General features: G+C 46.8%; 9 protein-coding genes across 9 annotated transcripts; 3 read left to right on the forward strand and 6 right to left on the reverse strand.

The window, feature by feature from the left end:
* Nucleotides 1–4,102: 4,102 nt before the first annotated feature.
* F4822DRAFT_434595 (uncharacterized protein) lies at nt 4,103–4,707 on the reverse strand (the record flags this gene model as incomplete). Its single annotated transcript, XM_051462029.1, has 2 exons — nt 4,103–4,319; nt 4,493–4,707. 2 exons carry the CDS (start codon nt 4,705–4,707, stop codon nt 4,103–4,105), a joined length of 432 nt encoding a protein of 143 aa, XP_051309253.1.
* A 447-nt stretch (nt 4,708–5,154) lies between these two features.
* On the reverse strand, nt 5,155–7,417 carry F4822DRAFT_434596 (uncharacterized protein; the record flags this gene model as incomplete). Its single annotated transcript, XM_051462030.1, has 2 exons — nt 5,155–6,670; nt 6,726–7,417. 2 exons carry the CDS (start codon nt 7,415–7,417, stop codon nt 5,155–5,157), a joined length of 2,208 nt encoding a protein of 735 aa, XP_051309254.1.
* Nucleotides 7,418–9,536: 2,119 nt separating this feature from the next.
* Nucleotides 9,537–10,271, forward strand: F4822DRAFT_434597 (glycoside hydrolase; the record flags this gene model as incomplete). Its single annotated transcript, XM_051462031.1, has 1 exon — nt 9,537–10,271. The coding sequence occupies one exon, from the start codon at nt 9,537–9,539 to the stop codon at nt 10,269–10,271; it is 735 nt and encodes a 244-aa protein (XP_051309255.1).
* Nucleotides 10,272–11,253: 982 nt separating this feature from the next.
* Nucleotides 11,254–12,533, forward strand: F4822DRAFT_79278 (uncharacterized protein). Its single transcript, XM_051463989.1, has 2 exons — nt 11,254–11,507; nt 11,581–12,533. Exon 2 carries the CDS (start codon nt 11,586–11,588, stop codon nt 11,928–11,930), a length of 345 nt encoding a protein of 114 aa, XP_051309256.1. The 5' UTR covers nt 11,254–11,507; nt 11,581–11,585; the 3' UTR covers nt 11,931–12,533.
* F4822DRAFT_79232 (NAD(P)-binding protein) lies at nt 12,238–13,550 on the reverse strand. Its single transcript, XM_051463988.1, has 5 exons — nt 13,319–13,550; nt 12,788–13,271; nt 12,632–12,682; nt 12,477–12,576; nt 12,238–12,427 (listed from the first exon to the last, which is right to left on the reverse strand). The coding sequence occupies exons 1-5, from the start codon at nt 13,449–13,451 to the stop codon at nt 12,353–12,355; spliced, it is 843 nt and encodes a 280-aa protein (XP_051309257.1). The 5' UTR covers nt 13,452–13,550; the 3' UTR covers nt 12,238–12,352.
* Nucleotides 13,551–15,259, reverse strand: F4822DRAFT_79231 (uncharacterized protein). Its single transcript, XM_051463987.1, has 2 exons — nt 14,559–15,259; nt 13,551–14,493 (listed from the first exon to the last, which is right to left on the reverse strand). The coding sequence occupies exons 1-2, from the start codon at nt 15,177–15,179 to the stop codon at nt 13,651–13,653; spliced, it is 1,464 nt and encodes a 487-aa protein (XP_051309258.1). The 5' UTR covers nt 15,180–15,259; the 3' UTR covers nt 13,551–13,650.
* A 478-nt stretch (nt 15,260–15,737) lies between these two features.
* On the reverse strand, nt 15,738–16,407 carry F4822DRAFT_79213 (uncharacterized protein). The gene is made up of 2 exons (XM_051463985.1): nt 16,084–16,407; nt 15,738–15,970 (listed from the first exon to the last, which is right to left on the reverse strand). The coding sequence occupies exons 1-2, from the start codon at nt 16,276–16,278 to the stop codon at nt 15,833–15,835; spliced, it is 333 nt and encodes a 110-aa protein (XP_051309259.1). The 5' UTR covers nt 16,279–16,407; the 3' UTR covers nt 15,738–15,832.
* Nucleotides 16,376–18,435, reverse strand: F4822DRAFT_79220 (uncharacterized protein). Its single transcript, XM_051463986.1, has 3 exons — nt 18,072–18,435; nt 17,336–17,993; nt 16,376–17,273 (listed from the first exon to the last, which is right to left on the reverse strand). The coding sequence occupies exons 1-3, from the start codon at nt 18,328–18,330 to the stop codon at nt 16,538–16,540; spliced, it is 1,653 nt and encodes a 550-aa protein (XP_051309260.1). The 5' UTR covers nt 18,331–18,435; the 3' UTR covers nt 16,376–16,537.
* On the forward strand, nt 18,436–20,662 carry F4822DRAFT_420813 (uncharacterized protein). The gene is made up of 2 exons (XM_051459723.1): nt 18,436–18,967; nt 19,035–20,662. The coding sequence occupies exons 1-2, from the start codon at nt 18,581–18,583 to the stop codon at nt 20,481–20,483; spliced, it is 1,836 nt and encodes a 611-aa protein (XP_051309261.1). The 5' UTR covers nt 18,436–18,580; the 3' UTR covers nt 20,484–20,662.
* The last annotated feature ends 481 nt before the right edge of the window (nt 20,663–21,143 follow it).

Genomic DNA, 21,143 nt, shown 5'->3' on the forward strand with positions numbered 1-21,143 from the left:
CCCAAGCTTCCTAATTCGGTTGCCAAAAAGGAACAGCAATCCTAAAATTATGCTCGGTTTCTTACCCCGTTCAGCCTTCAAATTTCCGGGGAAGAAAAGAATAGGATTGTCGCTGGCAATGCAAATAGTAGATATAAAAAAGCAAGGGGTAAAGTAAGTACAATACGTAGTACAAAAAAAGGCAGGGAAATTGTCTGAAGTACAAGCACCCAATGATGTTGCGGTGCGGCACTGCAACTGTTAAGGTGTGTAAGAAAAAAAGATGCCGGCAATTGATTGGTTTGTCTCGCGGTGAGTCTGTGACAGACATATACCCGACGGATTCAAACACCACTCTTTCGTATCTCTCTCGTTTGTATCGAGAAGGCTGCTATCAGGAAATGAGAAATCGGATATCGAAACTGCACGAGCAAACAGCTCGCTCGAGTATGGCAAAAAGCAGTATCGCAAGTTCCTCCCCTCTCAGCTCGCAGCAAAAAGGTACAAAAGGGTCGAAAGGACACGAAAGAGCAAACGGATTGGACGGGCTGGGTCTATTATGTATGGATGTACATAGTAATGCACGTCCGGATGTGACCTAGCAATACATATGTAATGAAGAATTCAAACCATAGCATGCATTTGAGTGGGTGGAACTAATTGATGGTAGGTATCGATGTAGCATAGAAAAGGAAGAGGGTGTGTGTGGGTGTGCATTAGAAAAAAAGAGACGATAAAGTCAATTGATTGGGAGCGATAGAGGGGGAAGTTGGCGTTTGAAGGATGGCTGGTTATCAATGTCATTGGACAGCCGCTGATGTGATGGGTCCATTTTTATTTTGCCGCACACCCCTGCCAGCCTCGACATGGCTAACACTCTTTCCCGCCATACCTAATCCTTTCCTTAATAACTCTACTCCGGGACTCGCAAGTACTAGTATCCTTGTAAGGTACTTACGTTTATACTCGTATCCAGCACCTTTCTCATATACAAATAGATGTATTTCTATACTACTCCAATGTGTCACTTGACGACAACATTAAACTCCCTTAGCTTCTTTCCTTATCCACATCAGGCCTTCATACCGCGATAGACCCAGGTTAGCATACCCCATCTTTTTTTCGCACTTGTCGTCAAAGGTTTCTTGGTCTCGAACTTCGAGCGGGGCTTCTAGCCGAATAATTCTGTACATACATCATACATAAACATAAACATCTTTTGACGGAAGTAGCAAACATCATAAAGTATAATGGAATAGTCACAGGGGAAATTAAACCTAAAATGGTGCTCGGTTTCGAAACTCGATCAATCGAATTGATTTTACCAGTTGAACTTCCCGTTTGGTCCCTGCGTTTACTGCGTAGGTACAAGTGTACTTACTACATGTGTTGAATCTGCAAGAGAGACGACGACCAGTCAATCATGTCTCAATGAAACCCCGCCACATGAAATTCTTTCTCATATCTCATTTTTCATTTTTCATTTTCGGCCCCCTCTCCCTTCTTTCCCTATTCTCCCCTTCATTTTGGACCCCTCATAGGTTTTTTTTTCTTCTTACCCTCAGCCTTTTAAAGATTGTCCGCCAATCCTATATTAAAATATTTTCTTGTGTATCCAGCACCTGCAGCCCATCTATGTATGTCTTTATCTATCTCCGAATTGGATTTGTTCCAGTCCAGCGGCTGAGCACCCATCAATGCTGAAGACGCGTACAGCATGGTCGATCACTCACCATCTACCTATAGGTAAATGGGTGGGTGATGACTCCAATTCGAGAAGGAAGAAAAAATTCGCAGTTTACTTGCATAATAATCATATCCCCCTATTTTACGCAACAGTTGCGTCCAGTACATAATTCCATCGCGTACTTAAAAGCTTAAGAGGTGGGAGACGGATGCAAAGAGTATCCAGACGCGAAATAACCCCGGATGAGTATCCAATCACCAAAACAAAACATTTGCTCTCGCGCAACAAAGCGGCGGCGATAAAGCGTCACGGGTAATGTACTTTGGAGACTCCCGAGTTTGGTTCCTTTCGGCTACAATGGGAAAGGAACCAAAAGAGAGTCAAGGTATCGATACATAATGGATGGGCAGCTATGCGCCTGTTAGCTTGTATCTATTCCTTGTCCGCCACGACGCCGTCTTTCCACGTCGTTGGGACCCATCTGTAGTGGACGGTACTAAAACATGCCAGATGCATCGGCTGCATCTTACAGCCATGCTTCTATCATATCCGTTACCATAGAAAATCTAGGCGACTAAAAGAAAAGAAAGAAGGGGCATCAGCTTACCTGTATGCTGCCGCTCAAACCCCGGCTTCCCGCAACACCCGCGTCGCCCAGTCGCATCGGCCGCTAATGTACCATGCTACCTTGCTATCCTAGGGTCTATCGACACTCCCAATAACCGTTTTGGGCTGCTCCTACTTGCTGATTAGAGGTTTAGTACGCGACGCTTCTGCCCCATATCTAAATGGGTAGTGGTTGTTCGTTGTCCATCCAGTGGCTGCAGGGGGGATCCTCCCTATGCAACCCATGCGACTATCCCACAGACAATCCACCGAAAACGGCATCGCGACCTCTTCACCGCTTCAATTTCATATCAACCAAATCAACCTATTTTATGCCGACGGGGTTTTGCAGCCACCGAAAAGTGGGAGTGATTTGCAGTAGAACAATGGGGACTCGGACTTGACTGGCTATTTTGCTAATCTAAGGGAAAATTTTCCCTGAAATTGACCAACGGACTGTCGCATGAATTACTTGGCTCCCGGCGCTCCCCATTCGAGGGCATTTCCGTCGTCGAACAATTGGAGTCGAAAACAAAATGGCAAACCATAGATCGCATGAATGACTCCCACGATACGAGCTACACATCCGTCAGTCGTCCGTCCGTTTGTTTTGTTTGTTGGGAATGATGGGTCAACCCCATAGTATCATAGATGCAGTCTCCCTTCTATCATCTCATTTACATCGGATCAGATACTCTCAACTGTCGTTTGAGTCCACATGAAAACAACAGACGCGTCTTCGCGTCGCGACTTACTGCCTTCACTGCCTCATCATGATCCAAGGATCTTACTCGGGTATGATCCGTCTATCTCAGTCAGGCCTTTTGCCACCCTTCACCGCACATTCGAGTGGATACACATTACGGCTTGATGCCTTTTCTAATTAACCAGTTCAGATTGAGGTCCATCCAATACGTCTGCACGTGATTCGTCTCCATTACACCTGCGTATCATGTATATCGGTGCCAAGTGTTATAGTCTACGACTCGTGTTATTAATGGCGAAAAGTGGACGCCCGAATGGTGAGTCGGAAATGACACTTCACAAATCATAGAGCCATGTTGTTAATCAACCACGCCGTTGGCCGGGACCACCCGAGGCTGTGGATGGCACAGCGTCGTTTGAAGGTCACCTTGCCTGATAAAACATATCATAATCCATCATGGCGAAGTCAGAATTGTGATAAAGTGATACCAGGTGCCGTGGAGCTCAACGGGCGTACAATCGCGATAAATTGGTCATCTAGCTGTCCCGAAGTCTCGACTGCTGATGCCCAAGATGAAACCTGCTTTTTTGTTCATCTATTATGTTTTACTTTTAAGCTTACACGCAGATGAGGCACTGCACAAATATTCAAGGTAAGAGGCAGATAGGCTAACGAGAGACGACCCGACTGGACGGAATATATTACGTAGACAGGCTAGAACCTCACCGCGCTTTCTAGCACTATACAGCGTTGACAAGTAGATAGTTGAATGAGGACAACATAGCAGGACAATGAGGCGAAGGGGTTGCACGTTGATGCCACATCGAAGCTGTCCTGCTGCACATACTACGAAGTGCGCAATCGAGATGCAAAACAATACTCGGTCAGCAGTCTATAATCGCCCTAGACATTAGCAATCTGCATTTTCAGCTCTCACACACCGTCAATAGCACCGTTATTCAAGAGTAGAAGCAACGAGCCCAATAGGGCGACCAATCTCATTCATTAACTCAATCCGGGCATCAAACAGCCCTAAACCAACCCAACGTCACACACATGTAAGCCGCCCCCCAAGGCTTCCACCCTACCTACCCCAACCATTTACGCAGCCGCAATTGTATTCCCTACTCCTCCTTCCCACTTACGTTGGCCTCGAGCCAAGGGTGGACAAGATATTCGTTTATGATCGGATATACCAAGCCGAGGAACCCGAACAGCAAGGCGTAGAACTCCGGGCGCTTCCAGAGACGGCCCCGAAATAGGGCGCGGTTGCGGGCGGCGTCGCGTCGGCGGGCTCGAGCCCGGGCTTCTTCTTGGAATACGGCGCGTTCGTGGGATGCGCTTTGGGTAGGTTAGTATCTGTGTATGTGTATGAGTAAGTCGGGTAGATATTTTAATAGTCTTTGCTTGTGTCGGGTAGTACAATAAACTTGTGGGATTTGAGGTTGTATGGGTTTGATGGGAATGAAGTAACTCTTGTGTGGATATTGGGTATGTGTATGTGTTTAACTTACAAAGCAGCCCTATACGCTTGGTCCGCAGCCATCCTCTGTTGCTGCTTCTCATGCTGCTGGTCTCCATGGATGTGATCCCCATTCATGCAAGTTGAGGTTGAGGGCTGTGGTGCTGCACCATCGTTCAGGAAGGATTCCCGGCGCGAACGTGCGTGAGGAGTCGGGATGAAGTGGTTGTATGTGTTGTGTAGGTATAGTTCCATTCGTCGATCCATGGTTGGGTTGATGGGTTGGATATGACTAGTAGTTCGAAGTATAACGGTAGTGAGTATGATCTGAGACCGAATTAAGACTGTTCTTCAAGTTCAATAAGTGAGCGTGGATATTATTCCATGAAAATAGTAGATGAAAAGCGAGGATATCTTCCTACAACCGAGGATAAAAGCCGCGAAAGCTTTTGTCAATTGATATGATTTACTTGGAAGGGACGTTGAATTTGATCTTATATCATTAGCTATTTCCTCATGCATGATTACAGTCGCTCGTCCCATATTCTAAATGCTCCTCCCGTATTATACAAATCTGGATCACTGCCACATACTCGTACTGTTAAGCAAAGTTTCCTCCGTATATGCATGTAAAGAACCACCATGACGCCTTTCCAAGATCCTGATAATACACGACAAATCAGACAAAATCCAAACTATTGATCCGATGATATCTTACGCGAATGCACCCGGAACCCGAAACTCCTCTGGCAAATCCAACGATTCAATCGGCGAGTAGTCTTGACTAAACACTTCCTCAGCATCGAACCAGGCCTCAACGTCCTCGCCATTTTCAATCTCAAAAACCTCCATATTATCAAGCATGCGCTCACGTTCTTCAATCACAACATCCACCCATCGAAGCTGCGCAGTTTTCCGTTCTATGAACGCGGTCTCTTCTTCTCGCATATCCTCCTTCAGTCTGCGTTCGTGCTCCTGGAGAAGCTCTTCTTTGATCACGATTTCTTCCTTCATCTCGTAGCGTAGCCTTTCTAGCTCGTCATTTCTCCATTTCTCCCATCTTTCGAGACGCTTGTCCATCTGGCGCTTATACAACTTCATCTCGGCGTCTGCTTTGGCCTTTCTTCCGTTGGGTTTCCGGGAACAATAGGCCTCCAATTGAGCTCGGTACCATTCTTCCAGTCGCTCCTCCTGCTTCCCCCGTACCAAGTACTCGCGCTCAAGTTCGCGTTCTCGCTCGGATATTCGTATTTCCATGGACGCAAAGAATTCCTCGCGATCTATCTTTTGCGTGTTCCGGAGGTCCGCTAGCTTGGACGCGTTATCGCTCTCGATTTGGGACTCTTCCTTGCTATGATAATCCCGTATGGTGTGCCGTTGGTCTTGGTTTACTTCCCCAAGTTCTTTCCGAGCTTTTTGGAACTTGATTTCCAATTCTCGCCGCCTTTCACCTTCGCGCCTGATCCGTTCTTCAAGCAGTCTTTCCCGGCGCTCCTCGGCTAATCGTTCTCGTTCCCGGCGTAGAAGTTCAAGCTTGAGAGCCTCCTCGCGTTCGAATTCTTCAACCAGTCGTAGCGCTTCTCGTGTATCAGCCTCCTCCTGCGCTTCTACCAGCTGGCGGGCCTCGCGCCGCTCCCGTGCCCTCCGCTTGATGGCGCCCAATTGCTCCATGGTACATTGGCATGACTTCCACCGCGCTCCACACACATAGCAAAATTCGGCGCCGCATCGACATGTCATATGTTGACACGCCTCCCTATGCTCGACATAAGCATGGCATCCGTAGCAGCGCTTCCAACCCTCTTCTTCTGCGAGTGCATCGGTTCGCACCATATCCCTGTCGTGTGGACAATTATCACCTCTATGCTCTGGACCACGGCACATGGTGCAAGTATAATGACCCCGTGAGCATCTCGCAACATTTTCAGCAGGGATGATTTCGTAGGGTCGAACCCAAATGCTGCAATTCGGCTCGCTGCAGTAGATGCGCTGGCCCGTCGGAAGATTCCATTCGGCGGCCTTATCGTGGTACAACTTCTTGACCGTAGAATTGACGTTGAGTATAATAGTTTTAGTCGGAATATCGTTTAAACAACATTTTGGTGGCCATTGCTGCTCGTTCTCACAGGATGTTTGGATGAGGCGTATGAAGCAAGGCTTGCAGTAACTGTGGCATGGTGCCTTGACTACCTCTTTAGGAGTGAAATCGTCCAGACAAGAGACGCATTCGCTATATTGGTTTAGTATTGTTTGGTATGAGTAATAGATTCATTCGGAGTACTTACATCTCTGCGTCGGGACCAGTTGATCTTTTTAATATTTCGGAGACGAAGCGCTTCTTCATTGCTTGGGGACTCTTTTCGATGCTGCTCCATGAAATATCGCGCTTGTGTCGGGCTGCTCCGGTTGCGCTCGACTCGCCTTTCTCACCGATGTTGTTTAATCGCCGAAGGAGATTCCTCAGTGCTTGTTTCTTCGACTTAGTGGGTTGTTCCGGTGCGAGAGAGGGTTGAGCATCCGGGGCTGGCAAAGCCGGGACGGAGTCCTCGGGTGACCCATTCTGTTCGCCGAAGTCGCGCAAAAAACCATCATGATCCTTGGTTTCTATGTTCGACGACTTTCCATGTTCTCGCCTAAGCTCTTCTTCATGTCGGAACTCCTCAAGTTCTTTTTCTGCCTTGCGTCTTTCCTCATCCTCGACTATCCGAGCTTTGACTGATTGGATGGATTCGTGTACAATTTGCGTGACGAGATCTGATCTGTTTCCCCCCACATCACTTAAGCCTTCTGGAGGAGGGTACTTGGTCCAGTCGACGGTGATTTCACCATTATCGCCGTGATCCCCTACGACGGCTTTCCCTTTGCCCTTCCATTGTATAAGCTCTTTTTCTTCCTCTTCCTCGTGCGATTCTTGTTCTACAAAGATGGGTTGAACGAATGCCTCCAGGCCGGAGGCTGTTGTTTCGATAACCAACATATGGAAATAGAGGATAATCTGGTGAAGAAGCTTCACCAGCAGGGTAAAAAGGTTTGTTGAAATATTCTCGAAGAGCATGTGAAGCTCTCTATTGAGCGTAATTCAGCCGCAGGATTCTCCACGTTTAGTATGATCAGGAGCTTGATTGGTACTTCGCAATGCGACCAGTGTCATACAAATCTCGCGTATGCATGGAAAATAAGGGAATAGATGACTACGTTACAGAAGAAATCCAGATTAGGGAGGTAAATAAAGGGACGAATAAACAAGCTTCGACAGCTCACCCTGGTTTGCTAGCTGCTAACTTGGAAGACTGCCTGGAAACCTACCTAGATAGTTTATGACTTAGATAGGGCTGAAATCAGGCTTGCTAACCTTACTATTTCAGCCCTGATGACCGAAGGCCCTTTAGTACGTACGATTTTCATGACGGACAATATAGCTATTTCTCTGACCGAGGAGGGGACGCTTAATGATGCGAACTACAAGTGCACAATGCAGGATTATCTGTAACAAGAAACTAACTTCAGATGGCGGGTGCGTCGCGGTCGAAGTTGATTGGAAGGTTTCAGGGGAGAGCTGACACTTTGACAAGCTAATTGGGGCGAAGTAGCCGATGGTGGCAGAAGCTATATTGGATGGGAATCCTATTCGCTTAGGGATGCATTCCTACACGACGTCCGTGCGAAAAGCCTCGTGCTAATCTTGTACTAATATAGCTCGAGGCGTTCCCTGTGGAGAAAATATTAGTTTGATTTGATTACATCGTAGCACATTCGGTATTAGTATTCGAGTTGCACTACATTCAATATACTCTTCTGCATGGCGTTATGGCGTTATGTTTGTTCGTGTTGTTGTGAGTTTACGGATAATGGACCGATTGGATTCCCCCTTTTTTCGCAAGAATTGGGATAAAAAAGGAGAGACGGAGTTTACAAAAGCTGGTACTACGTAATCAAAAGTAACTCGGGGTTTTATAAACATCGCCGAAGTATAGCCGTTTATCTTATCGTGATTTCTGCTGTTCGAGGTTGATTTCTACGACGATCCGAGCGGAGCTCCTCCTTATGTAACCCGCCTCGTACAAATTCGTACGGGTTAATAAGGAGTTTCATATTTCCTTAGATTGTAGCCAATCAAATCACCACGTGTTTTTACCCGGATGCTCGCTTATCTGCTCAGTACAGAGTCTCGTACATAATTTAAGAATCGAAAAATTCCACGTATTAATTCCCTTGCTCTATCTAGAATTAACTCTATCGCTTTTTGTCAGGAGAGGACTTAGTAATGCGGCATCACGGAAAACGCCGCAATTCAACTATCTGTCACTCGAGAGATCATAGCGGCTAGAGTTCATCACATCCTACGAAATGCACAGGTCTAATATCTACCCCCTGGTCTTTGACCCGACCGTAAACCCCATGGATTAAAGATGCAATATGACTATTTCGACGTCTTGGTATCCTAAGTGAGATAGAAGGAACCCCATACTCCGCGATCACCTAAAGGGCAACACCATATTCGCGTACACCAACATAGGGAACACGTAAGGATTTATCGATGGGTGTGAGACTTTCATTGTTGCTCTTCTCTGTAAGGTTCTCCCCTATTTTTGACATTTGATAATTGTGATTGTACTGAATATGGGGCATCTGATATCATGTGGCTCTATTGGCGATCCAATGAGGCTTAACTATTTATTCAATTAAAATAACAAGAATTTTGTCCCGTATGTATAGAGTTCCAAGGTTGTTATTCATCCTGAAACATAAGAATTATTACTATTTGAACGTGGAGCTCCTCTATATCAAAAATTTCGTTATAACATAGTTCGTTACATTGCTGTGTTACAGAGTTACAGTAGCAAAATGCCAATGCGAGCTGTAGCCTCGATTCGGACAGCCTGGAGCGAGTCACTCCTTAACAGGCTAAATATTCAGCGTCTTTCTTCGAGATCCTTATATAATATCATTCTAGACTCGTATGCTAAGCATGTAGGTTAGCGACATCAAACGTCTATAAATATGCGGCGACGAAGTTCGATGAGCGATTGGGGATAGCCCGTTCCCTTTCTCATCGGCTTTCACCTACTGTCATTCAACTCCATACGCTGGTGACCATGTCTATCAAGGCGCTATCAATTTTCGCTGCTCTTACCACGAGTGTTGCCGGACACGGCTTCGTGCAGTACATTGTCGCCAATGGCAAGAACTACACAGGCTGGGACCCAGGTTTCCGATACCAAAACCCCCCGCCAAGCATCCCTGGGTGGACCGCGGACAACCCCGACATAGGGTTCGTCGGCCCCGACTCATTCGCCCAGCCTGATATCATTTGCCATAAGTCTGCCACCCCAGGTCAGGCCTACGTTGAAGTGACTGCAGGAAGCACGATGACTTTGCAGTGGTTCACGTGGCCTGATAGCCATAAAGGCCCCATCATTGACTACCTTGCCGATTGCGGTTCATCTGGTTGTACCAGCGTCAAGAAGGAAGGCCTCAAGTTCGTCAAGATTGCGCAGTCTTCTTGGAAGTCTGGACAGGATTGGGCCACAGACGACCTAATCCACAATCAATTCAAGTGGCAGGTCAAGATTCCTGCCAACCTAAAGCCGGGGCAATATGTGCTAAGGCACGAGATCATCGCTCTACACGGTGCTTTCGATGTCGGTGGTGCTCAGGCCTACCCGCAATGCATCAATCTACATGTCTCGGGTAGCGGGAGCAAGTCTATCAGCGGTGGTGTACCTGCTACCAACTTTTACAAGGCGGACGATCCGGGTATCCACTTCGATATCTATGGAGATATCAAAAGCTACCCTAACCCTGGCCCTGATAACCTTTGGAAATCTTAAGATCTTTTTTTACCTGAAATTTCCAATTCCAAGGTTCAAATGCTCAAGATCGCGACTTGTCCGGAATGACCCGCATCAAATATTACCTATTTAAGCAACTCCGATATACCCATCTACTCTGATTGGCTCGGGGGTCTTCTCGGATTTAAGGCACTCGTTTGAAACCTTTCAATATGGAGGATCGTCGCCTATTTTTGTTAACTTATTCCAAAATAGCAATAAGCAATCATGAATTAGAGCACTTAAGCTAGGTATTGATGAAAAGAATATAGTACGGATATTTTCACCACACAGATTCTTCTATATATGGTGAGACCCATAGTCAAGTAGCAGACAAGTAGATCACTACCATTTACGTCGGTAGTTTTTCAGCAATGTGGGCAGTGGGTGTCGCATGAACATCAACATTTTGGTCAAAGAAGTTCTGTTAGTAGGAATCCATTTTTGCAGTATTTAGAAGGCGTACTATTTTGGGGAATTGTCCGCGGAAAAGGAAATGCGAATTGATTTAGCGACTAATCAGCATCAATGTGCTTTGGTATGAATGCTAAGGGACATCTCAAATGTCTCGGATTGCATCATTAGTCGCCGAAAACGGCCGACGTTGGTTTCTTCAATTCAACAATAGAACTGACGAGACGAATTTCGAGTCGAAGATTGTCCGGACTTCCTGCTGTTGAGATTGAATCGATACTAACCTTCCATGGAATTTTAGGGGAAATTAATATGAGCATTTGTTATGAATAAATTCCCAGGTATACCTTATTGTCATTTCACTCCTAACAGTTTTTCGCCACGAATTCCTAGACAACTCATAAAATAACAATTCCGTCAATGAGCTTTAACATACACCGCTAAGTTCCTTGCATGAAAATAAGTGATTTGTTCAATAATAACCTGAAACGGGTTGGTAGAGCGTGTAAATATTCGCCACGTCAGTCACGAGAGTCGTGTGGCTTAAAGGGATAAACCTGCTTGACAACTAACATGACGTCACGTCCCTCATCATCCCGATCTACAACAACTAATTAGATGGGAGTATAGTCTCTGCATATCTCATTGTTTCAAAGGGAAACATGGGTCAAGGGGTGCTACGTTGAGTTCCTCTTAAACAAAATGTCCGATTGAATCGATCCAACTCAAGTCAACTTCGAGTCACCTCGCCTCATCTTGACTACCTACTTATACTATATGACCCTTACTACTTAGCCAGCACATGCCAGTCTTATATACAGTGTAAGTATAAATAATACCGCCTCATCCCATTTCTGAGTTTTAGGAAATTCAACTACATTCCAACATATACAAGTAACAATGGCATCAACTCGTTCCTCCACCGGGCATTCTAAGCCCCGCGTTCACCTAAACATTTCAACGGAGCCAGAGCGCAAAAGGGCTGGCACCAGTAAACGCACTGGCACGCACCAACGCGGCAGTGTTGGCAAGCGGACTGGCGGAACAACAACAACTACTACTACCACAACCACGACGAGAGGTGCACCTGTCACCCACCACAAGCGGAAGCCGCATTTGAGCGACAAGGTCGAGGGTGCCGCCGAAAAACTCGTCGGCAAGGTGACCCGAAGACCTGGAAAGAAGGCTGCTGGCACGCGTAAGATGCGCGGAACAGACGGGAAGGGAAGTCACAGAAGGGTTTAAAGAAACAAAAAAACAAAACCGTTTGAATGTGGCGGGCTATATGAAATGGGGACATGTGGAGTTCGGAATTATTAGCGATTGGAAATGCGTTCACTTGATCGCTGAATTGGCGGGGGTGGCGTAGAACTTGGGTTGTACGATATGAGGCATAAATAAGCCTTGCACTTGGGAAGATTAGATATGGTTCACTCATAAGGATTTTGAGAGGGCATCATGTTCTTGTCGGCAATATCGGATATGAAGCACGATAAAATGGCGAATTTCTTGGATCAGTTTGATGCTTTGACCACATTGCTTTTGCTGTTCCAACCTTGGAATGTATCGCACCAGTGGTTCTGGGTTGGATAGATCTCGATAACTTTCGCTGTACAATAAAATCGTATTCATAAAAACATGTTTTTATTTTTCTCGGGGGTAACTTGTCACCACGGTATCTCATTGCCATCTATTGCACCTAGAAATCTGCCCGAGGTGTCTTCACGATTTGCTCTATCGATCTACTTAGGTTAGCTATCACTATAAGGAACAGGTTATGCACGGGCATACTATGCTTATGATCTTCTCGGCGCTATACTCCTTCGTGTGTGGTGCCTTCTCGAGCCCTAGATAATTAGCAGTCTTGTGGCCCATGTCTGTCTCGACGAGACTGAATGATGTTAGTCTAAGGGATTAATCCAGAGGCCGTCTGCTGATGAACTTACCCTGGGCTAATGGCAAATGCAGTCAGCCATGTGTTACCACAGTGTGCTGACCTATGCACCAAAACTGTATCAGCTATCGTGTCCCAGCCACCCCTTTTGCTTTTCCCCCCCTCCCCCTCACTCTTATGACGGACCTCCGATTCAAGAGAAACTCACAGGGTAATCCAATTCAACGCGGCCTTGGAAATACAATAGGCGGGCGCAACATGAGCTCGAAACCTCTCCATAGCGCTAAGGGAACCCGCGGCACTGCTGATCGACACGAACTTGGCATCGCTAGACTTCTCAAGTAATGGATGGCAGGCTTGGTACATGGCCAAAGCCCCAATAGCGTTGACATTGAATGCATCTGTCACTTCCCCAAGGTCGACTTTCTCAAGCGACACCACCGGCGGGCTGATTCCAGCGTTAACTATCAAAACGTCGATATGGTCGACATCCGCCGCTTTAATTCCCTCAACAGCGCGCCATGCATCTGAAGAGGAAGCGCTTTCCACACTGACTAAAAGGAGTTTCGATCCCTCGCCCTTGGTGCATGCCTTCAACTCGATAACCCCCGGTGCGCTATCGTCGCGAATGGTCCCTATTACTACGCAATTTGGCCGCGACAGATAAGCTTGCGCTACGGCATTTCCGATACCTAGAGTATTCGTCAACGTCTTCGTTTCCAGGGCGAACCCGACTTACCTCTACCCGCACCCGTGATAACTACCACATGTTGGTTTTGCATCATGGATACCCGGGCGATAACCGAATTATGTTTTAAGATGTCGGATCCATGTTCACGACAGACAAGGAACAAGCTATACTTAAACGGCATAGTCCTACCGATGATGCGGCACAGCAGTCTTTGCTGAGTCACCCTGCCCGACGAGATAATCAGGAGCGAAAGAGCTCTACGTCTATTTTATTCCAGGAAGAAAAATATACAAGAATTTAAAGATACACGATCCCTCGGCAGTCATGGCGTCTGACTCATTTACCTCGTACGCCATCTATCCCATAATACGATCAAATATCTACTTGCCACCTTTTCTCTTGGCCAGCTGCGCACTGAAGAGACTCTTCGGCGTGACAGCGCTACCAGTATCGACCATGGAACCGTTCGTCTGAGTGACTTTTCCGGTACTTCCGATTCCCCAATTGACACCTAGCGGCGGACTTTGAACTGTCACTCCTCCCCTGACATTCCAAGCTACACCGGCGTTAATCGCCCAGCCGTGACCGGATCCAGCAGTTGCCCGATTGAAGTATATCACGCCGGCGTCAGTGTCTTCGGCAAGTAAGCCGTGTGCCCAGCGTTGATGCGGGTATATCTGCTGCAAGTCCGACTGGACGACATGTCGCAGGACAGCATTCGGGCCAGGAGTTCCGGCTTGTGTCGCTACGGAGAAGGCCTTGGCTGTCTTAAGACCATACTGTCCGCTGTCTTGGACTAGCACTTGCGACCCCATGATGGCGATATCCGATGGGTACCCCGCTGCATTGTCCGTATCGTGATCTCGGAAGAGGCTGACGTGGTCAATTGTGATGCGACTAGCATTGTTCTGAACGTTGATAAATGTGTTGAACCCAGTTACGTTGACTTGACGTATGTAACTGTCCTGTGTCCAAGGCGCCACGGAGATAGCTTCTGCGCCGCACCCGTTCTTCTTGTTGAGGGCTGACCCGGAGCAGGTGGGGTTGAGCGTGATGGACAAGTTCTCAATACCGATTTCCTGCGATATGCCAGGCGCCGTGAAGGTGGCTAGGTATGGACTCATGTATTTCTTATTCAGAGCATCGGTGAGAGGGACGTCCAGGGTGACTTTGTTGCCATTGATAGCCTGGATTGCTCGCGGCTGCTGCACCAGTGACCCTACCTGTCGATTCAATTAGTCCCATGCTTCGGTTCAACCCCAAGCCATCATTTACTCAGTTGACTTACCGCAATCCAAGTTTGGTGCTTGCCATCACGGACAAGGTCAGCCATTCCGTTGTACCTAACCCATTCTGCAGTCACGGCACGGGAGACGAAGGCAGACTGTCCTACTTTGAGCCCCTTCGTATCCTTTACTGTCACCGTGTTGGCTCCGATCCCCACATAGCTATCGGTGATGCTGTTGGTGCTCGAAGGTTGCACTCTATGAGTCGTGCCATTCCCTAATGAAATTAATGGGACGTCCTCCTTCAATTTAGCGACCGATAGGTGTGTAGAATCAACACCAGAACCTCTCAGCGCCGTTCCATTTGGGATGACCAAACCGGGGGATATCTTGAATGTTCCCGAGCCGAGTTCGACAACACCTCCCCCCGAGGCAGCGGTCTTATCCAAAGCAGTCTGGATCTGTGAAGTCTGGTCTTTGGATGAAGCTTTGATGGTGGTAGAACTTGGCCTAGATATGGATGGGAGCGATTTGTCCGAAGCATGATAGCCGCAGAAACTAAAATCGGGGAGATGGTCGCCGCGCTTGTTGGCGATGGTAGTCCAATCGACATCAGCAGCGATCGCACGTTGCCCTAGTGCGAGCAACCAGGTCGCGGAAGCGAGAACGGAAGTTCCTAACATGGCGAAAGGAGACCAATAGCGCGATTAAGGTACTATGAGATCTTCGAAAAGAAATGGTCCCTAGATATTCCCTACCTTGCAGGGGACTTGGCCAAGAAATGGTAGCCAGGCTGATATTTATGCTTCCTGTGCTCATCCAACTCAGACTTGGTTCACGATATTATATGTTTAATAGCCGTTTAACGGTTGATCTTAGCCTTTTATGGTGCTGTCTTATTAGTAAGATGCGCTGGAGGTATTGCATGGACAATGACTCCGTTATTAAATTATTTGGCAACACAATAGGCATTTCCCGGGCACAGTCGCGTGCAAATTCGCAACATGGCACCATTTCGAACAACTCTGTCGCTTTTCGGTATCCTATGATTCAGCCCTATATTGTTAAAATTGGAATATTCAGCCCAGGGTGAGATCATAATGCGACGATAAATAATCTTACTAAATTAACTGGGGGAATACGATGAAAAGGCCTGCCAATCTGGCCCAAAATGGTGTTCTTTCGTGAGGTAACACATATCTATATTTTTCCGATGAAAGGGGAGAAAAAATTCAGCTAGTCACAGTTCTTCAGCTAAGAAGAATTGTAAGTTGCTTAATATGCCGCTAAGCATAACGCTACCGTAGGTACCTAACTACCTAGGTCGGCAGACAAGTTAGGTCGTTTGTGGTCTGGCCTGCACCCAGCGCTGTACTGTACGAAGACTCGGATCCTCTGCCACCCAACGACCCAAAGCCATATCCGAAGCTTGCAATTCTAGGTAGATAGATTGATCTGTTATTGATGATAGATCCTATACCAAGACGTCAGCCACATATTTGAAGAGATGTGATGAACAAGAATGAAAATAATGAAACTGGCGTTAACGGTTAAATCATTAAAGAACAAAGGCCGCATTGCTCGTACTGTTCGAAGCTGCGCATCGCATACTCTAAGTGCTCGTTGGTACGAAGCATTAGGTCGCTGTCCCTGAAGTACCATTTCGCAATTTTCAATCCATCTTTTCGCTGCCTTCTGGCGGCGATAGATTTTATGTGCTTCATGTCTTCGGGAAAAGGCATCTAATAGAATTCTATAAAAGGACGTATGCTGGGTTAGCATCCCACTTCATCTTGTTTAACGAGGGGGGTTGTGGGCAGACCATATAAGTGGCTGCGGTGTACTATTGGAAGCGACGTACTGTTTGAGCTCGGCTTTCGCCTGTTCCGCGTCGTCACCCCCTGCCTGTGGCACTGTAATATCTGCCGCTGCATTGACAATATGTTGGGCATCTATTGAACATTGTCGCAATACCGCCCATCCTTCCGTGTAAAAGTCATCGATATTCGGCGGGTCTACTGGCTCTGCTGCCATGTAATAGTTAGTCGTTCTTAATTCGTCGAGAACTTCGGCTACCCGAGCGGTCCTGTAAGCATTCAGTCCTAATTTTGTTAGCTATAGTGTAAGCCGTGGCGGATTGCCTGGGGTTGGCCATGAATATTAAAATAATACCTATTTCAACTAAGTTGGTTGAAGGGCGAATCGGCGTATTGTATCCGAAAAAGTCCTCCACCGGCTCCCGTCCAACTTCGATTTCCATCCACGAGTGATTGTCTGTTTCACTCAAAGCGTTTACAGCCTCTCCTTCCCCGGCACCAGAGTCAGATGATTCGGTGGAAGAATCATCAATATCCATTGAGGTCAGATCTTCCAGGTTTTCATCACCGCTATCGTCATCAGGGGTGGGAAGAACGAACAATGCGATGTCTTCCAAGTGGCGACCAACGTGGCGTTTGTACTCGTTAGTTGACGACATTGGTTCTTGGCAGAGAGGGCAATTACTGGGGTTATCGAGTGGGCGTTGGTTTGTGGAGAGCTCTAAGGAAGCTATTAGTTGGTCATTACTGGCGATCTCACCATGTGAATTTTGTAAGTGGCCCTGGAAGCTTTCAGATGAGTTGAATGGTGGGTGACTGCAAAATGCGCAATGCCAAAGACGCCAGTGTTTTTGTAGTATGTGGTCCATCCATTGATGCCGTCTTGCGAAATCAATCCCCACAACGGGGCAGTCCAAGACCAGGCAATTATAAGGCCGAAGGTCGGCGAAAATGTGCTTCCTAGTCGACCTATGGTGAGTGTGGTCTCCGTGTGATTGTGCTCTATTTATTGGTGGACCTACTTCCACGCACGTCTACTGGAGACTGATATCATCATATAACAAAATGGACATTCAAATGGGCCTTTTGAGGCTTTGGCTGGTAGAGCTGGAATGTGTGGCCCGCCATCACCTCGTGTGGTTGCAAACGAGCTCTGGGTTATACCACTATCGGATAATTCATCTTCGTCAATACAGTTGAGCCTAAGATTTGGCACTTTGCCTTTTTGGGATTGCGGTATCGACGATGCAACTGTGCTTTGCCCCTCGAATTCTGATTTACTGAAGTCCGCGTCCAGGCCTTCTGAGAGAATACCATGATGGGAAGCCCTGTATCTGAAATATTGCCTTCGGCGGGAATTCGCTTTACCTAAGCATTCGGAAAGCTTTGGATCTGCCGAGTCGAATTTGGTTGCAACATGAGAGATGTCAGACGTTTCGTAATGGGAGACATTTATACGCCCGGAGGCTCTTAGTCTGTCATGAGGAGCGGGGTTGCGAATCGATACGGAAAGTCTCAGCAGACAATCCACGACTTCTGTAATGTCTGCTAGGATTTGATCTAGCTCTGTGTCAAATTCAACATTACCGTGAGTTGGCCCATCTACGTCTTGGCCATAGTCTTCCTCTTCAACAAGCAGCTCGTCCCAAGGTACTTTCTCGCCACTCAGGATAGACAGGGCTACAAGACCGGGTTAGTTTTCACATAGTTTAGTCCGGGCGACAAATGGAAGGAGAATTTGTGTTAAGGGCTCAATACCATTCTTGAGAGAATTGCTCAGGTCGGTGAGTAAGTTCTCGACTTGTTTCTGCAAATGAGAAGCATCTCGGAGACGGTAGTCGAGCGAGCTCTTTCCAATTCTATGAGCTCCGATATTACTTGACCAGACCTTGAACCTCGCAAATTCGTCCGTTATTCGAAAGGCTACAAACTCATTAGAACTATTAGGAAGACCATTGATCGCTGTGGACCTGAATAGTTTCAGACAGGAAGCTACATGGTCTGAAATACGATACATTATTTTCCTACATCAAATAACTTGCAATGAACCACGATATAAAACGTAAATTACTTCCACTATGTACCTAGGTGTCTTATAGGAAGGGAAACCCCTCATATGATGTCACGTTATATAATCTTCGATATGAGTGGTCAGCGTCCAAGCTTGGGTTACGTATATCCCTCATCGGCGGTCGGGCGCCCTTTCTCTACCTAAGCCCAAAATTTCGGCCGTGATCTCTCGTGGTAGACCGAATCTTTTTGCGTATATGGCTGGTGTAGAAGTTGTGGGTATCGTCCTCGCGACTATCCCATTGGTGATTTCTGCTATTGAACATTACGAAGATGCACTGCAAACTATTAATAGATGGCGGTCCACCACTAGGGAACTCCAGAGCCTTAAGAGGAGACTTGGGACGCAACAAGCTATATTCACTAACACTTGCGAACATCTATTGGGAGGGCTAGTTTCTGCTACAGACCTTGAAACAATGATTGCTGACCCATTCGGGCCGTCATGGCAGGACCCCGATATCAAATGCAAAATCGAGATGCGACTCGACCGTGTTCGAGAACAATTTCATAACACGGCCAAAGCAATGGTCGAAGCAGTCGAACAATTCAAAGTCCGCTTGGATCTGGATGAAACCGGTAAGGTAGGTTCGCCTTATGCCCATCCACCCACCTAAGGTACCGTAGATCGTGCTAATACGGGATGCTAAGGTCAAATGGGTTGAGGCGAAGGCAATAGTGCGCGAGCTCAGACGGGCTACATTCATTATCAGAAGGTCACACTATGATGATCTTCTCAATAGCTTATCGGAAGGAAACCAAGACTTGAAGACCCTGACGAACCAGAGTCTGCAACTCGAGCCGGAAAGAAAAACCAGTTACCAAGGAAGGCTCCTGGTGTTGCTTCGCGGCATATCGAAGAAAGCATACAGCGCAGTACTAAATAACCTCCAATGTACTTGCTCTACGAGTCATGGCGCCAGTCTAGAAATGGGCACGTTAGACATAAAAAGCACCGATAAGGAACAACAGGTTCTACACAATTCAGTGTTCCGGTGCACTTTTTCCTATCTGCCCAATCAACAAGGCACAGAAATAGATGTACTATGCTGGCAAAGAGTTTTGCTAAAGCTGGATGACTCAGAGAAACCAGCACAAAGTAAGCCAGCTCATCGTTTCGCGGGTCCACTACAAACGAACGGTGTGAGGCCGAAAACATCAGAGAGACTTCGCAGATTCAAAAGTGTCAAGTTCGCTATGCAATCAGCTTTCAACAGCAACGCTCAAGTTCAGTCAGTTATTGCTACGCAGACCCAATCGAACGATAGCCCAGATATCTTGTTGCCCAGCACGCTTGCGAGCACCGTAGTCACCGCGAAAACTATGGATAAAGTTAACATATGTCATATCATCAGAAAGCAAGGAAAAATGCCCTATACCTCTTGCTATGGCCATATCGCGGACCAAGACGTGAAGGAGAACTCAAGCTTTGGGGTTTACCCACCGGAGCCCCACGAAGACTCTGAAAATATAAAATTCTTGTCAATGAAATCTATCCTCAAAGGCCAAGGGTCAAAATTTCCCGGAATATCATATCGTCAGAAAGTGAAACTTGCTATTGATATATCATCGAGTTTACTACAACTTAACGGTACCCCTTGGTTCCCGGAAACTCTTACCAGCGAGGACATCTTCTTCTTGGTTCGAGACGGAGTACCGGTCTATGATCGAGCTTTTGTCAACAAAGGATCCCTATATACGGCCTCGACCCAACCAACAGCTAATATAATGAGCCAACCACGGGATATCATTTCGGGACGACCATTGTTCGCACTTGGGATTCTGTTGATCGAGATCTTGCTACTTGAGACACTGGACCATGTGTGGACACCCAGATGTTACGGAGAACCGACAAGTATGCCAATGGCTGACCAAATTAAGGATTGGAAAGGTCTCAAAAACTTCTTGGATGATGTCGAACATATGGCCGGGTCCAATTACAGCTCAGCGGTGCGACGGTTCCTCTTCTGCGACTTTATACATGTGAATACTTCACAGAATGAAGAGGTCATATACAAAGAGATATATGGGAAGACGGTTGCCCTACTCATGAGAGATCGCAGCGCGTCTGAGTCTAATCAATTTATCTCGCATTATTAAAGGGGGTCGTATCCATGGATGTTGAATGCCAAAAACTAGAGAATTTTGAAAAACATGTGCATAAAGTTAACGGACAACGAGTTATGGTGCTGAGATGCGTACAGTGCCGTTTTTCATCCAAATTTCCCCAAGCACTTGTTATATCCTGTAAAATGAAGAGATCGAACTTGAAAACCCAATCTCGTTTGCGTACCTAGGTACCTACTTAGCTCAGGTGGGTGCTGAATTCCTTCTTTAGCTACCCATTATCGTAGTTTCTTCCCCTATGCAGCAAAGGTGGGTAAGCGAGTTGGGTATGGTAGTCGTATCTTTGAATCTTTTACTAGCCTAACGCAGGAGCGTTCTACTACCTTCTTACATTTTTTGATATCCAACAGTAGCCTCTACTGCCTCCCCCCTGCCAACTGCATTCAATGGTCTTGATTCCTACCTAGGTATTTTTCTACTTTGGTTGGGAGAACTTCGCTTGCAGGTGAAGCAACATCGCTCCAGTATAAACTCACAGGACTTACACCTTGTACCTTCTGGTTTCCTTTCGCCGAAGGACATCATCCGTAACTTCCGGATATCTGTGCTATGGGATGGGAGTTTCCCTTGAGGAATCTCGCCCAGTAAGTCGCAAACGCAAACCTCTCCATGAATACACAAACAATATTCTAT

Source organism: Hypoxylon trugodes (genome assembly GCF_022578975.1).
Source record: "Hypoxylon trugodes strain CBS 135444 unplaced genomic scaffold F4822scaffold_11, whole genome shotgun sequence".
Classification (NCBI taxonomy): Eukaryota; Fungi; Ascomycota; class Sordariomycetes; order Xylariales; family Hypoxylaceae; genus Hypoxylon; species Hypoxylon trugodes.

Bases quoted from the DNA above. Each gene is read 5' to 3' on its own strand.
- F4822DRAFT_79278 (XM_051463989.1), top strand. From the start codon at position 11,586: ATGGCATCAACTCGTTCCTCCACCGGGCATTCTAAGCCCCGCGTTCAC.
- F4822DRAFT_79232 (XM_051463988.1), bottom strand. From the start codon at position 13,451: ATGCCGTTTAAGTATAGCTTGTTCCTTGTCTGTCGTGAACATGGATCC. The intron at 13,272-13,318 runs GTAAGTCGGGTT...CGAATACTCTAG, and splicing joins TATCACGGGTGCGGGTAGAG to GTATCGGAAATGCCGTAGCG. The intron at 12,683-12,787 runs GTGAGTTTCTCT...TTTGGTGCATAG, and splicing joins GCGTTGAATTGGATTACCCT to GTCAGCACACTGTGGTAACA.
- F4822DRAFT_79231 (XM_051463987.1), bottom strand. From the start codon at position 15,179: ATGTTAGGAACTTCCGTTCTCGCTTCCGCGACCTGGTTGCTCGCACTA. The intron at 14,494-14,558 runs GTAAGTCAACTG...TTGAATCGACAG, and splicing joins AGCACCAAACTTGGATTGCG to GTAGGGTCACTGGTGCAGCA.
- F4822DRAFT_79213 (XM_051463985.1), bottom strand. From the start codon at position 16,278: ATGCTAACCCAGCATACGTCCTTTTATAGAATTCTATTAGATGCCTTT. The intron at 15,971-16,083 runs GTACGAGCAATG...GTCTTGGTATAG, and splicing joins GCGATGCGCAGCTTCGAACA to GATCTATCATCAATAACAGA.
- F4822DRAFT_79220 (XM_051463986.1), bottom strand. From the start codon at position 18,330: ATGTATCGTATTTCAGACCATGTAGCTTCCTGTCTGAAACTATTCAGG. The intron at 17,994-18,071 runs GTATTGAGCCCT...CCGGTCTTGTAG, and splicing joins GAGCAATTCTCTCAAGAATG to CCCTGTCTATCCTGAGTGGC. The intron at 17,274-17,335 runs GTAGGTCCACCA...TAGGTCGACTAG, and splicing joins TCCAGTAGACGTGCGTGGAA to GAAGCACATTTTCGCCGACC.
- F4822DRAFT_420813 (XM_051459723.1), top strand. From the start codon at position 18,581: ATGGCTGGTGTAGAAGTTGTGGGTATCGTCCTCGCGACTATCCCATTG. The intron at 18,968-19,034 runs GTAGGTTCGCCT...CGGGATGCTAAG, and splicing joins ATCTGGATGAAACCGGTAAG to GTCAAATGGGTTGAGGCGAA.